This window comes from Camelus dromedarius, chromosome X (genome assembly GCF_036321535.1).
Source record: "Camelus dromedarius isolate mCamDro1 chromosome X, mCamDro1.pat, whole genome shotgun sequence".
NCBI classification, from domain to species: domain Eukaryota; kingdom Metazoa; phylum Chordata; class Mammalia; order Artiodactyla; family Camelidae; genus Camelus; species Camelus dromedarius.
Genome location: NC_087472.1, coordinates 100498831 through 100516073, shown reverse-complemented (window position 1 = coordinate 100516073; position 17243 = coordinate 100498831). Strand labels below are relative to the sequence as shown.

The window sequence follows — 17243 nt, the reverse complement described above, 5'->3', positions numbered from 1 at the left end:
GATCAACTCCATATTGGCTGAACCAATATGGTTGGTTTTATGTTTTTATGTTTTCTTTCAAAAATATTTTGAGACAGCAAGTCTGATGTGCTAATTTCTATCTTTTGTTATTCCAAGGGTTCCCCCAAAAGAGCACCATTAAAGCTCTCTATGTGAAAGGTTCTAAATTTAAGTATAAGATCCCAATGGAAAAAGGGAAACTTGGTAGCAACCAGCACTGCATTTTGAGCACCTAGCTCACTGCCTGGAATACAGTAGGTGATCAGGAAATATTCACTGAATGAATGAACCACATTTAGCTGGGATCCTCGGACCAAATCTAGGTTGTGGGAAGGCTGATACTACTGTACGTGAATCCCTTATGGGGGGAACAGTATCAGACTGAGAAGACTAGTTTTAGATTCAATACATTTCTTGTTGCTAGGAGTGTCTAATTTTAAATTTTGACTAAATTGCATCATGTAAACATTCTTATTCAGCAGCAAACCTAGTGAAAACTAAAATATAATTTTAAACAAAATATCATGATTATTATGAAGTCAAGCCCTCTCGATAAAGCTAGTGTTTCAACAACACATACTTTATTTAAATTTGGTCATAAAAGTAAATATGCCAAATATAAATAATTTGAACCATAAACAAATCTTTAAATACATTAGACTTCACTTTTTAAATTGCAATAAAAAAATCTTTAAAACTTACCTGGGTAACATTGCTTTCTTCATCATATTGAAACATTATCTCACCTCTAAAAAATGCTAAAAATGAATTTTCAAAAAGAAATTTGAGACTTGTATCCTTAGAGTTTGAGGATTAATATGTCACCAAAAAAGATTATCAAATTATTTTATAAACAGAGTTTCATCAATTTCTTTGTTATTCACATTTACTCTTTTCTATCAGAAAGTTCCTCAATGATTATCAATATAATTTTCAGAAAATATCAACTACACATTTTATGTGGGAATGCAGAAAGAGACAAAAACCTGTCTCCTTGTCAAGAAATTTTCTCCCTACATGCTTCTCATCAGGATTTTGTTTCCCTTAAAGATGATAACTGGGGGAACTGTGACTCTAACATTAAAAATCTTTTTAAGCTGTTTAACTGCAGTTACGTAGCTATGGACGGGAGGGAAAAAGTGTTTCTCAGCAGTTAAGCAGCCTTATGGAAGTCTATTTATTCCTTGCCATTTGGGGTTTTTCTTTTTGTTTTTAAAATATAGCTACCAAATAGCACTATCCTTCCTAGGAACGAATTTTGAGATTTTGCTTTGACACCTGAATACAGTGCAGGGCAAACCCTTTTTTTTCAGTTGAACAACTCATTGTGGCTTTTATCCCAGAAATGCCAGAAAACCCTGTTCTGAAAATGCTCGCCTTGGGGAATACTGAACTCAGTTTCAGTCAGTGCATTTCGTGCAGGGTTACTCTGAGGGCCTTTGGCTCTATTGAAACAAATAAAACAGACTTCACAGAAGTACATTGTATGTACTTTATAATCTACAGACAGAAAAAAAACTGGCCTCTTGAGCAGAAGGGCAAGGATATCATATAAACTAGAGCAGGGCTCAGCCAACTCTTTTGGTAAGAAATCAGAGGGTAAATATTTGAGATTTCTTGGGCTATATGTCTCCGTGGAAACTACTAAACTTTGTGGTTTTAGGGTAAAAGTGGCCATAGATGATATATAAATGAATGGCATAGCTGTGTTCCAATAAAACTTTATTTACAAAAACATGTGGCAGGCTATTATTTGGACTATGTGAACGGGATTGCCAACTCCTGAACTAGAAGGCTGAAGGTCTCCCCATCTGATCTTTTATTGCACTCCAAAGTACAACTGATTCCCATAGCCAAGGACTCAATGGTCCACTTCCACTTCAATGGCCAACAAAGCCACTAGACCAGTGATTAACATGATTGATCTGTTTCAGCAACCTTTCTACTGAGAACTCAAACTCTGCATGTTGAACCTGAAATTTCAATCAATGCACTACTCAATTATTAACAGTCAAGATACTTAATATATGCATAGAATTACTTATCCATTTTTGAAAAAAAATCTTAACTTTTTATAAACTTTAGTGTGTGTGTGTGTGTGTGTGTGTGTGTGTGCAGACAACCACAATTTCTCTCCCTCATCCCTCCATTCTCCAAGTTCATCCTTGAGTCTTATTGAGCACACGTTGTGTTTCATACATGTGCTGGGCACACAGTGGTAACAGAGCAACCATGAAGCCATCACTTTTTCACCCTCAGCCTAACTCTACCTGGTCAGTTCTCAGTTTTTTCACAAGCCTCCATTTCCTTTAATGAACCCAGATTGGAACCTGCAAGAAGTGAAGGTTTCTAGTTTCTGGCAGGATATTGTGGAATTTCTGGTGCCAAATGAGTTGGTCCCCTGAAGAGGTTGTTTTCACCAGACACTAAAACAAATGGTCAATTCAGTAGCTTAACTAGGGAAAACATTACTCCAACCAGCTTCCTGGCATCTGTTATTCAAGATGACCAGTTTTTTTGACTAAATGTTCAATTTTCAAACAGTTATCAAACATCATGCAGACATAACACTAAGCTAGACATTAGTCACCAGTCCAAAACACAGATGAAGCATAAAAATATTGAAATTATGGAGAATTCAGTAAAGAGAAAGGTAAGAGAGGAGGGGAGAAGGGGAGAAGAGAGTTACACAATATATGAAAGTGAAATGTATGCAACAGATTTTTCTTTAATTAAAACCAGCCAGTATTTTCATGTTATCTTCTACCTGGAGCATACTATCAGCAGAAAGCTCACGTAGGGAAGCTCAGCAGAAGGCTCTTGTAAGTAAATCTCACATTCATACAAAGTGCTTGTGGGACATCCTTTCAATAGAAAGTTTTGTTCTTTTCTAAACTATCCAGCTTTAACTCACTTTACTTGAAATTGTTTCCTATATTTTACAAGCAGATTATTAAACTGTTAAGAGGAACAGAATAAAAGGAAAACATTCCTGTAATGATTGCCTTTTTTGTATCAGTGGAGTCACACTAAGACTTTAATATTATAAAATACTTTGTTACCTCTTCTCTCTTCCTCTGACCCAGTTCTGACCTGCCACACCATGTTTTTCTGTGTTTTCACATCTGCCTTCATTGGTTTTAATACGGAAGGGAGCCCAGAAAGCCAAACCAACGTGAGAAAAGTGGTTGTTTCATTCCTTCTGGCCCAAGGCAGAAGGGAAAATATTCCCATTTCAAAAATAGCATGTTCTCAAGAGATTTCCATCTCAATTTAAAAAAAATAGTGGACAGTCTTAGAGACAGCAAAATACACTATGGTACTATTGGCATTAGCGTCTAATTAAACTAGGTGTATGTGAGGTTTTCAATATTCTAGTAGAGTGGTTTGTTTTATTTTTAGCAAAAGACAACATCTTGTTTCTAAGTTACAGTACTTAAGGTCCTGTGGAAAAGCTTGAGGGATTTATACACAAGAAGTGGGTTTCAATAATTAAGCTCATTATTAATTATGTTCATGAATCAACTCTAAGGGTATTAGCTATGGATTTAAAACTATGATGAAAAATATTCGGTGTAGAGCTTCATGGTCTCATATTAAGGAAGTTAACCCATTATCTCACTTCCAGCCAGATCTAAAATTTACTTTTGTTTTCATTCGAGACTCTTAGTAGCCAGGTGTTATGAAAAGAGACAAATCAAAGAGGCACACATCACACACTCAACAGGAGGAAAACAAACCTTTCTCTACGGCGCTAATTTATGTGGTAATGTGTAATGTACACATGAACTAACCTGAGTCATTGCAAACAGATGACAAATTGCAGATATTTCTCTGGGGTTTGACTCCTGCAAAGAAAACACAACCCAGTAGGTTAAGCATGTTAACACCTGCACTTACATATTACATTGTCAAGAGAATTCACTAATTCAGTCATTAAACGTGTATCAAGAATATTATATGTTGGATATAACTGGCTGGATAAATTCCACAAAGACTAAAGGAATGAGAGTTTTCACTTCTTAGTAGTTCAGCTATGGAACTGGATTCTACTATTCTTTAGTATGTCAGTGTCTGATCCCCTGCTCCTCACTAAAACGTCTTTGCCCCAGTCTCAACTCATCCCTCTTCTGTCTGATATAAAAAGAACAGCCTGAATACAATCAAGTATAGAAACTTTAAATGGAATAGCCCTTACTCATAGATCCTCCTTCCTGTCCTGGGCAGGGGAGCCCATGAGCACTCTAATGCTGGGCTTAGCTACTGGTGCAAACGTATGTAAGAAATAACATCAATGTCATGATGTCCTTTCACATGGGCAAAAACCGTAAAATTAAAAAAATATTTGCTGAGCACCTACCATATTCTATAGGCCTTGGGAGTTTCCAGATACAGACCCTACCCTCAGCGAGCTTACAATCTAATAAGTGATACTGGCAAATAGATGAAAAGTTATAGTGAGGGCAAAATGGAGTGATGGCCATGTGATGGCCTCCATACCAGACCACACAGGCATGCAAAGGAGGTAGGGATGAATGGGAGATGAAATAAGCCATGTTAGAACAAAAACCTTCATACATATTAACCTGAGAAATACTTTTTCCTTTGGTGAAATGAGAGGACCATCTCTTCTTTGATTTCAAGAAAGCTCTAGATTAACTCCTCTGAGAATCTTTGTTTCATTACTTTCATCCTTTTGGCAAAGGATAAGAAATCTATGAGTAAATGTGAGAGGCAAATGCTGATAATGTGTTAAGCAGACTGCCAAGGGGAAAAAGTTGTCATATTAAGAAATATTTGGCTGTCCTTGTTAGGTCTGGCTTGGTCAGAATTATGTATGCAATGCCTGATTGCTTTTTTATTTCTACTGCACTTTATGAGTGCTTTATTCTTTCCTAAGAGAACTAGCTTGGACACAAACTAAAATGATAATTTGAGTTAGTGCATGTGATATGGTTTCTGCCAGAATGATTTATTGATGTTTGGTGTGTAGGCATCATGTTTCAGCTAAGAGTTTTGATTCTATGAGCAAACTGAATTTAGGTGCCTAAAGTTACCTGCCAGGTAGATTTCTATATTGTTCCACAACGTTACCCACACCAAAAGAGAAAGATTTCATTTTAAACTTCCTTGCTAATGAATATAATTCACTGGAGATACACACTACACAAACACTACAGAATATACAGATGGTGGGTAGTGATGCTTTAAATGTTCTTTACAACCATTGGTCTATTGCTCACTAAGCTTTTCATTCTATCATCTCTCATCTTTCTCTAGATTTTAGTGGCACCTTCATTGCCAGTGATGTCAGTCTTCTGCTACTCATTCATACTGAAAATCTTCTTTCCTATTGCTAGGGCTGTTACCTGTAATTTCCCCCAAGTATATGGCCACAGGTCATCCTTTAAATCATGAATGAGAAAACTTTGGCTGTAAAGGGTCAAATAATAAATATTCTAGGCTTTGTGGACCACATAGTTTCTGTTGCAGCTACTCAGCTATTCACTGTGGTGGGAAAGGAGCCATAGCCAATGTGTAAACGAATGGGTATGGCAGTGTTCCAATAAAACTTTATTTACAAGAGCAGATGATGGGCCATATTTGGCCCACAGGCCATAGTTTGCCAACCCCTGCTTTAAATCAACCAGAAGACTTCAGTAAGCAAATCATGTATCTTTAATCTTGGGACTTAAAAGTACATCCTTTTTTTGCTTTAAAGAGAGTTTGAAGTCCATGCCTCTAAGAATCTTCCCTACATAAATTGCATCCCACTTATGATCATTAGCACCAGTCATGTCAGAATCACTTGTGTAATCAGTGCCTTTATCTGCACACATGCTCACTTTAGTTATGTTTGTTTGCCTTGTCTCTCCCCAGACACTAGAAGATTCTAGAGGGTGGGCATTGTGTCTGATCATTATTGTATAACCCCAAACACTTAGTACAATTTCAGGTACCCAGTGCATTAACATCTGTTCATTAAGAACAGATTTCATTTTTAAAAGACAGGAAAAAAAGAGAAAGAAAGCATAAACACCAGCCATTTGTTTAATTTTACTTTAGTTATAAAAAAAGAAAATCTTGTTATTGATAATAAGTCATACCTGATGCATTGAAGGTTTTTACTATAGTGATTTTAGTTTTTTCTGCAAAGAAGCAATTTAAACATTAGAGCAGAATTGTTGCATGTTTTAAAAAACAATTTGCCGTGAGTATCATTTTAGTGAAGTGCAAAGAAAATCATACTGTTGACACCTTTAGGACACTACTGGTCAACTTAGCAGCAGAATGAATGAGAGTTGCGTACTCAGATCATACAGCACTGACAGGGTGGGTCTGGGGTTTGGATTCCCATGTTTACCCAGTTAGATCACACCCATTACACACCCCACTGTTTGCATAATTCTACTGCAGTTTCCATGAGCTGCTACTAAACAAATTAATGTGGACTTACAATTCAGATATGCAGAATTAAGTCACTATCAGGACCTTTGGGTCATAGGTTGTAGAGAGCAGGTGATTCAGAATAAAAATTAATGGAAACAGTATACACAGGATCCAAAATATTGCTACTGTACTCTAATATCAAGAAAGTGTCCTGCTATTTTCTTTAGGAGTTAATATAATACAATAAAAGTAATATAATATTGACAGATAAAATTATTCTTAGAGAGGTTGAGAATATCCAACTACAGTCATACAACAAGCTCACAGCAGAACCAGGACAGAACTGTTCAAAGTCAATGACTCACAGGCAAATATTAACACACTCTGAAGAAGCAAAACTTAGAAATATCTTCCCAACACAGTTTGGGGACAGAGCCCATGGCTCATTTCCCAGATAATGGTGAACCAGGCTCAGAAATCCTTGCTGTTAGGATGGCGAATTAGTACAGCCTATGTTCAGGGCACAGATTTGCAAAGAAGGACTGTCTCCTAGGGTGAGTGGCAAATTCTGAAGAAAATACAAAGCTCAGATCTGGGAGAAGCACTTAAGAATGATGATGTTATACTGACAGTTTCAACATGTGACTGACCCACGGGCAATGATTGGTGGTAATTATAAAGGCTGACAGCATTTTGCATTATTATTAAGAATCCTTTAAATATATTATTTTGTCTGCTTTGCTATTTTCCTTTCCAGAGCAAACAAAACACAACTGTGAAATGAACTTCTGGTTCTGGTAAAAAAGTGTTTTTGGGGAAAAATGTTCAATCTCACTAATAATCAAAAATGCAAAATAGAACCTAAGAAATCGAGAGGAAGATCTAATAATATATGACATAGTCTCAACTCAGGGCAAAGGTACAGTGACACATTCTTATCCACTGCTGGCAGGAATGTTGCTGGGTACAACCTTTCTAGAAGGTAACTGGGCAGGAGGTATCAAGGGCCTTAAAATATTCATAATGCTGACCCATTAAGTCCAATCCCTGGAGTGCATTCTACAGAAATCAGAGATGAATGCAAAGATGTTGGTACAAGGATGTTTATTGCAACAATTTCTATTAAAAAAGTAGAAACAAATATAATGTTCAACATATGGTACACAACAGAATATTATAAAGTCATTAGTAGTAGGGATGCTGGAAAACACTTATAATTTAATATGAAGTCAAGACGGTAAGTTATAAAAATTTATGTAAACTATGACTATTTTGTTATATATATATATATATATATATATATACACATGATACTGAATGGAAATATACCAAATTATTAACAGTAACAGTCTTAGGAAAGTATTTTGAAAGATGATTGCTATTTTCTTCTTTGCATTTTTCTGTATTCCCAATTTTTCATGAGTTAAGATGTATTACTATTATAATAAAAAGTGTTATTTTAAATATAGTGCTATGACCATAAGAGTTTGCAAGTTCAGGAGTGTGGTGACACCAGAATTACAGCTCAATGTCAAAGCAAAACGAGTAATAAATAAACAGCTGACGGCATAGGAAACGGATAAGGAGGTAACTTTGACTAATGCTGAAGACCACACAAGTGAGAAACTCAAGAAGTCACAGAAGACAAGCTATTACATTACCTGTTTTGTTCAAAGTAGATAATACGCTTGAAGTAGCATCTGAAATAAAATGATAAAAATTAGTCTAACTATTGGCATGATTAATGATACATGCATCTTCCTAGGTTCCTTAAACGTTTCACTTTTCCCCACATCCTGTAGAAGTTAGAATTCTGTAAAAGCCATCTGACACCACTAAATGTATTTGCTGCCCACACTCTCACCACATATCCATTTCCCAATCCCCCAAGACAATTCGTGAGCAAGTATTCATTCATTTAAAATGTGTTTCCTGAACACAAGTTATGTAACTACAACACAGCAACACTCCTATAATTATTAGATTTAAATAAACCCATTTATGTTGTTTAATCATATGTCCCCGTTTTTCTCTGTAATAATGAAAGTCCCTAAGGGATATGATAGTTCCAGTTATTACTAACTTTAATAGCTAGCCTGGTGGATGCTGAATGCATTTGTACCTAATGGTATACCCTTATAAAGCAATCTTTAAGTAATTCTGATTTAAATATGGAGTTTTTAAATATTATATTCAACAAACTTTTAGGAAAATCTCATTTTGATCTTTTTCACTTAAAATTCAATTTAAAATCTACCCTATCGGTATTTCTTTAAATGAAAATCCTTCTAGAATTTATTATCCTGGATGAAACTTTAGGGGGAAAAAAAAGAGCATGTATTACATGATCACATTTAAAAAAAAAAAAAACCCACATGAATGAGATCCAAAAACTACTGCCAGAGCGATTTTGAAGATGTTCTTTCACTGTAAAAAGTAATTGCACATAAAAATGATAATGTCTGGCCGTTCGCATTGGACCAAATGTGAATTTAAACCAGTTTTGATCAGCGTGAGTTGCATCTATGGTTTTTTAGCTCCTTAACCACCAACCACATGGTGAGATTTCATCTAAACTAAGGGATTGTGAAAAGTGCTGGGTTTTGACTGCAATAAGATGGAAGGCTGTCTACCCACAGAGAAAAGGGAACAGAATGTGCTGCCCTGCCCACCTCCCTCGAATATAGCCCAATTCTTTGCCCTTTTCCCTGGCATGATGAAGCCAGCTTTTTTTTTTTTCATACTATTTAAAATTGATAAAATCATCTGTCTTTGAACACTCTGTGCCTCTAAATCCAGGCTGAATCATATGAAAGTCACTACATGTGCTTTTCACATTTAAACAGTCTGTCCTATAAAAGTGTGTTGGCATTGTGTCGGAGAGCAAGGAAAATAGGGCACTCAAAATGTGATCGATACTGCTTTCCTTTCACAGGACAGTTAAGAGTGGTGGGCAGCTGTCCTCCCTCCATGACTTAGGAGAATTTTATCATTTAACCAGAAAGTTTAGGTTGCTCTTCAGGGTTGACAGTTTGTGGGATTTTTTAATTTTTCTTTGTTATTTGAATAAGGAAACCTTCAACACCATGAATTACACTTCTATTCATACTAAGGGTTATCAATTTTCACTTGCTTCAGAAAAATTCTTACCGTTTAGGCTTGTGGTTTCAACCTCTTTTGTCCCGAGGTAAAAAAGACAATACAAAGATAAAATTAAATCAAAAACTTAACAAATTGGGGTAAATCTAGGTTTAAATTTTGCCAAAATCTTGCCTGGAGTACCATTGGAGTAGGGGACAAAACCAACAAGAGGTGATTCAGCTGTAGGAGAAAAAAACAACAATGAAATTTTCCAATTAATACTATGAAACAATTATTTATTGAATTTTAAGAAGCTAGAACTTTTGAGATATAATTGTGAAAAGTAGGAAACATGCTATCAGACCAATATGTAGTTAAATCTGCAAGTCCTATAATCACTCAGTGAGTACACATTTAATGAGAGAATAGTAGAGAAAGAACCCAAGAGATGCAATGAGTACAACTATCTCATTTTATGGATAAAGAACCTGAGACATGACCACAAAGCATGCTCTGACTTATGGAATATTACAGAAATAAGTTTAGAAATCACAACAAAATACAAGATATACTACTTTCAAATTTTTTCAGCCAGAGAGTTCACAAAAACATTTTATACTTGAATAATTTGTCAAACTGCAATTATGAAACGTACTGGCACATTGGCTCTACTCTATGACAACACCTGGTAACTCTTCTTACAATGAATTTAGGATTTAAAAAAATGATATTGCTATCACTCAACACTATGACCTAACACAACTTCCTGGTAAGTTATTTTAAAATATGGCTGCTATTAAGATCATCAATCACATTGTAAATTTCCCGTGGAATAACTCCATTTAAGCTGAGGTCAGTCTACCGCACACATTTTGCATGTTTAAATATTAAAAAGATCCAATGGCTTGACCTCTCCGTACGCACAGGACAAGTAAACATTTCACAACTAAAAGAAACTTTGCAGTAAGGAGCCTGATACTCAGCTGGTAAGGACAACATTTGGGTGTGTCGAGGCACTTGGTGGGCCTGTCTGTTTTAGACCACTAATACATTGGCTGAAACACACACACCCTGTCTGTCCTATATTATTGCTTCCAAATTTTGTCATTTACTACATTTTTTTAAAATTACCAAGGATACTTCTTGAGAAGTAAAACAGTTCTTGAGCAGTTAGATTCAAAGTGTGGATATGGAAGCTTTTGCTCTTGGGGCAGAACAACCCAATTGGTCTAAGTCGTTTTTTAATTAATGACTAGTATTTTTTCTGAATGGTGATGAACAGTGACATCAAACAAAGAGCCCAGTGGGCAAAGCCGCCTGCCCATCCCTGGCTGTGTCCTGGCTCTCCCCAGAGGCCCCGAGGCTACGCCTGGCATCAGCATGTGCCTCCAGACCCTCGGCCTCATTCCATGCCAACAGGATTTTGTAAAGATATCACCTGATTAAGTCTCAGAAGGCTACTGCAGTGGAAGAAAAATACACTGATTTGTTTTATCCTAGAAGTTTAACAACGAGGGGGCAAACTGGCTCAGTAAAAAGAGCTTGAGCTTTGGAGATCTGCAGTCCTGGATGTGGCTCTCTGCTCTTACTTAATAACTCATAATAGTAATGATCATTAATACTGAGGGTTTACTCTGTGCTGGGCACAAGTGTTAGCTCATCTCATCTTTACATCTATCCTATAAAGCAGGTACTGTTATTCTCCTCAATTTACAGATGAAGAAACTGAGGCACAGAATGGCAAAGGAACTTGTCCAAAGCCACATAGCTAGCAATGGAGGTAGGAAGGTCGTGGCCAAATTCCAACTCAAGTAGTGTGGCTCCAGAGACTGAACATGAACAAGTTTTATCCTCTCTGACCCTTAGTTTCCTCATCTATAACATGAATATAATGATCCCTATACTGTAAGATTGGGAGCAGAATGAGATGTCTGAAGACTCCCAGGCATTTACTATGTGCACAAGCAGTAATAGTGATTATTATTAATTTCATTTAAGTGAATTCATTAATAACAGTAGGTCATTTTCGTGCAACTAAGGATAGAATGTGAGTTGACACACTGCTTACCACGAAGATTGTTCTGTAATATATGGTATATGTATTGCAGAAAGAAATACAGAAGTAGGAGTCAGAGAAGCCATGGGCTGCCTCTGTGTAATGTGGGGCAAGCAGCTGTGTGAACTTAGGTTAAGTCACTTAGCTGCTCCAGGCTTCACTGTCATTAACTAAGGGATGGGGCGGGACCACTTTATCCCCGAAGTCTGGTCCAGCTAGCAGTCTCAAATGGGGGTTTGGTTGCTGGTTCCTGCCAAGACACGTCCTAGTTATAAATTTCTCTTTAATGATTTGCCTCCCCATTCTCATGAGTGCTAAGCCTTTAGAAATCTTTTGAAAATTATTTATTCAGTGAGGTGTTGAGGAAGTATATTTAAGATAACATCTCAATTCTCAAATATAAGAACATTCAGCATGTATAAACATGTTCTTGATACTCTTGAGGAGACTTGTGAACTACAATAGACTACAACAAAAATAACACTGAAAAAAATTAAAAAATAAAAATAATACTGAAGAACTTAAGCAGTTACCGTAATGAAAACCAACAATGTATACCTCAGCTTTGTCCAGCAACATTGGAGGATCAATATGCCTGTCCTTGTGTCTGTGTTTGCTATTGATTTTTCAGGTACAGGTTTAAAGACAGAATTTAATGAACTTCATGGAAGACAACAATTTTGCTGTAGCTGACATTGCATGGAGAACTTTTAGAATATTTTCCTGAAATTCCCCCAAAGTCATGCAATAAGTCTTACCGGATGGTGATAACAAACTTGAATCATCAGCATGCTCTGTTGAGGAAAAAGGCGATTTAAAATTAGTCTCGTTTGTGCGTGAATTTGTAGATTAACATCTTTAATGGAAGTGAATGTAAAATGAGCTGCAAATAGTGACCAAAAGAGGGCAGTATGTCAATTTACTATTACTGTCAACAGCCTAATCCGTTCTTTCAGTTCTCCACAAAGATGTATCTCTGGTGAAGCAATTCTTCCAATTTAACCACTGACGGTGCTCTCCATATTTTGTTATACAATGGCTGAGACCACTTTAAACTAAAAATGATGACTAAAGACTTTGGTTGTTGGCTAATATTCATTAGAATGTGTAAAAGTAAATGTATACATCTGCATAAATTAAACTTCCATTAACTGTGCTTCTTTTATATCTACTAGCACAGACTTCATACCTTTAATTAAGCCACTTCTTTCTTCTGAGTTAAACTAGATCAAGCGTCTCTGGATATAAACTACAATAAATGCTGTGTTATTTATTTTGGGAGAATGCTCAGATTCCTTAAAAGAAAAGTAATTCTATATTTTTCTCTATGAAAAATAATACTTACTAGAGAAACAAGAAATTACAGATAAACAAAAAGATGAAAGTTAAAACCACCAATAATTTCACCACACAGAGATAAATGACATTAACATTTTTACATAGATTTTTTTCTCTCTCTGTGTTGACGTATATCTACATGTATGTAAATATATGAATGTATGTGTATATATATGTATGATAAGAAAGATCATATCATATAAACTACAACCTGATTTTTCTCATGACAGTATATCCTGAACATTGTTCTCTATCATTAAACAATTTTCCACAATACCATTTTGTGATGACTGCAGAGCATTTCATTGATTGGATGTACCATTAGTTGATATAACAAATTTCCTTTTGACCTACATTTTATTGTGTACAATTTTCATGATTACAAACAAACCTGCAATAAATCCTCTTGGCTAAATTTTTGCACGCATACTTGGCTATTTCCTTCAGAAATTCCATGAATTTTGATTCCCAAAATGCCCTTCAGAAAACAAACTGATTTACACTACTCTTTGCAGTACATGAGGGTGTTACTTTCCCAAATTCTCACCCACATGGAGTATTACCTTATAAAATTTTAATTACAAAGGAATGGTTATTTCCATAGTGGTATCTTAAGACAATTAAAAAGAAAGAATAAGTATATTTAGAAACTAAAACTGCAGAGTGAAACATACCTGGTAGCCTCCAGGAGCCTATTTTCCTTAAATAGTGATAGGGTACTGATGATTTTCTGGGATAATTAAAACACAGGTCTGCTTGAAAGCAGGACTGAATGAGAGCTCAAATGGTTAGTACAGAGTGGTCAGTACCTTGATGCCCTAATTTAATTGAAATTGCCTCTTCTTAGTCTCTGTCCTTCAATATATCCCTCACGCTACCTTAATATCCCACCAATCAAAGAGTGTGTTGACAGGAGTTTAATTTTTAGAATGCTCTTGGGAGCACTAAGGGGGGAAATCAGTCATTCACAATTTAGTATGAATTAATTCTAATTGGCTGAATTCTGATCATGCAGCAAAGACCTACCATACTGGGCCATGTTGAAAAGTACTGGGAAGAATTAACATTCAATATGGGCTACTTGAAAATGACATATCAGTTTAGGCAGGTGAGGTAGAGTGGGGTGGGAACGTGGCAAAGGCAGGGAACAGCACGAAGGCACTGAGGAATAGTTGAGTACCAGGGAAGAGGGATGGAGAGTGATGCTGAAGGGCAACAGGAGTTAATACTGCTTCCTTTTCAATTTTCTCCAGTGGCTGACCAGAGCCACCAATGGTTCCAACCTTCTCCGCTGCTAAATCCTTTGAAAAGAGCTATGTACCCACAGAGAAAGAGGCTGGTTTGAGTTTTACCTCTTTCTTAGATGCTCGAGGAAATAGACAACTCAAGGGTAATGGGGGAGCCAGAGTAGAGAAGGAACTTTCCTGGTCAGCCATCTCTGGGTAGACAGGTTTGATAGGCATGGACTCACAATCAAGAGATAAAACCTGATGGAAACATAGATCAGGGGCAAGACCAGCCAAGCCTGCAGGGCTCTCAGCAGCAATCTACACCGAAGAAGGGAGGGAACCCCGTAAATAAAAGCTAGAGATTTTTAAATTGTTACTGTCTGCTTTTTCCTTTTAGCTTTCTTTTCTTCTAGGGGCCAGATTACTCAGTGACTAACATTTTATTCACTTTTTCTGTCTCTCATTACAGTGCTCCACATCACTCCTGGTCCAACCTAGAGACGTCCCCACAGGCCTTACATTTTCCTAAGTATCAGCCTCTTGTTTCTCTTGGGCTCTCTCCTAACTCACTTCCCATTTGTTACAACCAAAGAGGTGGTCGTCATTTCCAGTGAGTCATGTATTTGAGCTCCATGCCACTCTTAGGAGACAAAACATTTCCATTGTTAAAAGGATTCACAAACAAAGAAAGGAAAAACATTTAAATTTTTCAGATTTTCCTTTGGAAACCTACAAAGAGCGAATTTTAAAGCATTATTCATTTATTGAAGTCTCAATTTCAGTCCATAAATAAAATTATTGTGATCTGTCTATAAAATTTACTCAATATGACTCCCTAGTGATTTTTTAAAACAAAGTCCATATACTCCAATTATGATGAGCAGGAGTTTGGCATGCCTCTGCTTCGAATGGACACCAAACAGAGGAACTGGAAACTCAAGAAACTGGCCCCCTCGATGGAGTCTCTTTCCCTACATCGCCTCCCTGGCACACTCTTTCAAAGTTATTGCCACCACCTCCCAAAATCCAATCCCACATGGCCAAGTGTGGTCTGAGCTCTGCTACGTGAATGCCTTACTGTCACCACCCCTCCTACTCCACAGAGTCAAGAATTCATCTCCCATCACCCCACATCATTTCCATACCTGATCATTCTAGAATTTGACAGACCGCTGGAAACACCAGCCAAACAATTTAAGCTGGAGACTTCAGTCTGTTAGTTTCCTGTACTGTTGTAACAAATTACCATGAAGTTAGTGGTTTACGACAACACAAATTTGTTGTTAAGAGTTCTGTAGGTCAGAAGTCCAGCTTGAGTCTCATCAGACTAAAAGCAGGGTGTCGACAGGCTGCACTCCTTCCTGGAGGCTCTAGGGGAGACTCTGCGTCCTGCTTATTTGGGTAATTGGCAGAATTCAGTCTGTTGCAGTTGTAGGTCCTCATTCTCTTGCTGGCTGTAAATTGAAGGCCATTCCCCGAATCTAGAAGCCACCCACACGTTTCTTAGCTCATGCCCCATTCCTCCATCTTCAAAGCTAGTAGTAAGAGTGGGATGGGATGGGGGAGTCCCCCTCATGCAGCATCTCTTGGACTCACTCTCCTGCCTTCTTCTTCCGCTTTTAACAACTTCCACTTTTAAATGATCAGATCAGGCCCACCCAGGTAATTCACGATAATCTCTCCAGGTCATCCTTCTGAATTTTAATCACATCTGCAAAAGCCCTTTTGTCTTGTAAGGCAATGTATTTACAGGTTCCCCAAGGCCATTTACTTGGCATTTGGTGACTGTTGGGCACTGTTATTTAACTTTTCCACCGTATGTCTTGTTTTCCAGACTAGATGCTCAGCTGTTTGATGCCTTATTATCCTCCAGGAATCGAGTCCAGGGCCTTGTATCGGGTAGATGTTCAAAATATTTTCGGACTAACTGACGACATCGTGAAAGAGTCTCTATCAGTTAGGAACCCACGACAGGTAGTTCAAGAGCAGGAATTTAATGGAAATATTACAAGGGGTCAGATTACTGTGACACAAAGCACAGCAAGGGAAAGATGGGGAACAGATCTGAGAGTAACGACGCGGAGTCCATGAAGGACACACTTGAGAATACTTCTTGGATGGCTACTGTTCGGAATCTGCCGTTCAGAGCAGCAGCTAGAACTGCCAATCACAGCAGATCCTACAAACATGGATGAAAATGGCCAGACACATATCACAAATACTGCCTACTGCAATGATCTCAATAATATATCCTTTATTGACCTTTCCTCTGTTCCTAATGCTGTCTTCCTGTCCCCGCTCCTGATTCCCGGGATCACCTCCCAAACAACCTGAACCTAAGTCTTACAAGGTCACATCTGAGTGTTTCTGAAGTGTTCATTTTTCTCCTGCTATTTGATAGGGTGGGAGATGTAGGACTTAAAATATGGGTGACAGGTGGGGTTTTTTGTCTTGAAACCTGTGACTGTGATAATACTAATGAGTATTTCTTCCCAACACATTCATCCCCAAGTTGGGTGGGAAAGATAACGGCTTAATCTTCTAGAAGTGGATCTAAAAAGGATATGACTTGCCCACCTCCCCCCTTGCATGGATATTTTAGACCCAACTAAAATTTGTAATCTGGTGGCAGTCCTTCTCTGGATTGAATTACTGCTCCAGAGAGAGATGATTCAACACAAGGCACCACGCCTTGGCACTTTTATATGGGAACCCCAAACAAAACAATATTGTCATTACATTGGCTCTTCAGGGCTTGCAACAACAGACACTCTTCCAAGAACTGTATTTTCAGAGTTTACTACATAACCAACAAAATGAATGAAAACACTTCTACTTCGGCTCAGCCGAAACTTGTTGACTTGAGCTGTGACCATCTCCCGTCACACTGCTCAATAAATACTCTGACATAACGTTTTTATTAAACAATTATTAATGACACCACTAAACAAAACTTCAGCTCCTAGCTGATGGAATTTCCCAAAGTGCAAACGATGGGCAATTCGAGGTGGGCCTTGGCCAAAATGGGAATCAGGGGAAATGTGTGCTCGGTCCCCAAGCTCTGATTCCTGCTCTTCTCCCAACCTCACGCAGTACCACGCACCCGTCCCCTTGCCCCTTAACCCCTCCAGAACTGATCTGACCTCTCT

The 17243-nt window shown here is 37.6% G+C and overlaps 1 protein-coding gene across 1 annotated transcript in view; it reads right to left on the bottom strand.

Annotated features, from left to right (window-relative positions):
- Positions 1 to 17243, bottom strand: part of ADGRG2 (adhesion G protein-coupled receptor G2) — an 80120-nt gene that overhangs the window by 31544 nt on the left and 31333 nt on the right. The window contains exons 3-9 of the mRNA XM_064483356.1: positions 12286 to 12321; positions 9673 to 9711; positions 9541 to 9564; positions 8052 to 8090; positions 6108 to 6149; positions 3795 to 3848; positions 703 to 758 (exon numbers count right to left, since the gene is read on the bottom strand). Coding sequence (XP_064339426.1) covers positions 703 to 758; positions 3795 to 3848; positions 6108 to 6149; positions 8052 to 8090; positions 9541 to 9564; positions 9673 to 9711; positions 12286 to 12321 — 290 coding nt within the window. The remainder of the gene's footprint in view (positions 1 to 702; positions 759 to 3794; positions 3849 to 6107; positions 6150 to 8051; positions 8091 to 9540; positions 9565 to 9672; positions 9712 to 12285; positions 12322 to 17243) is intronic.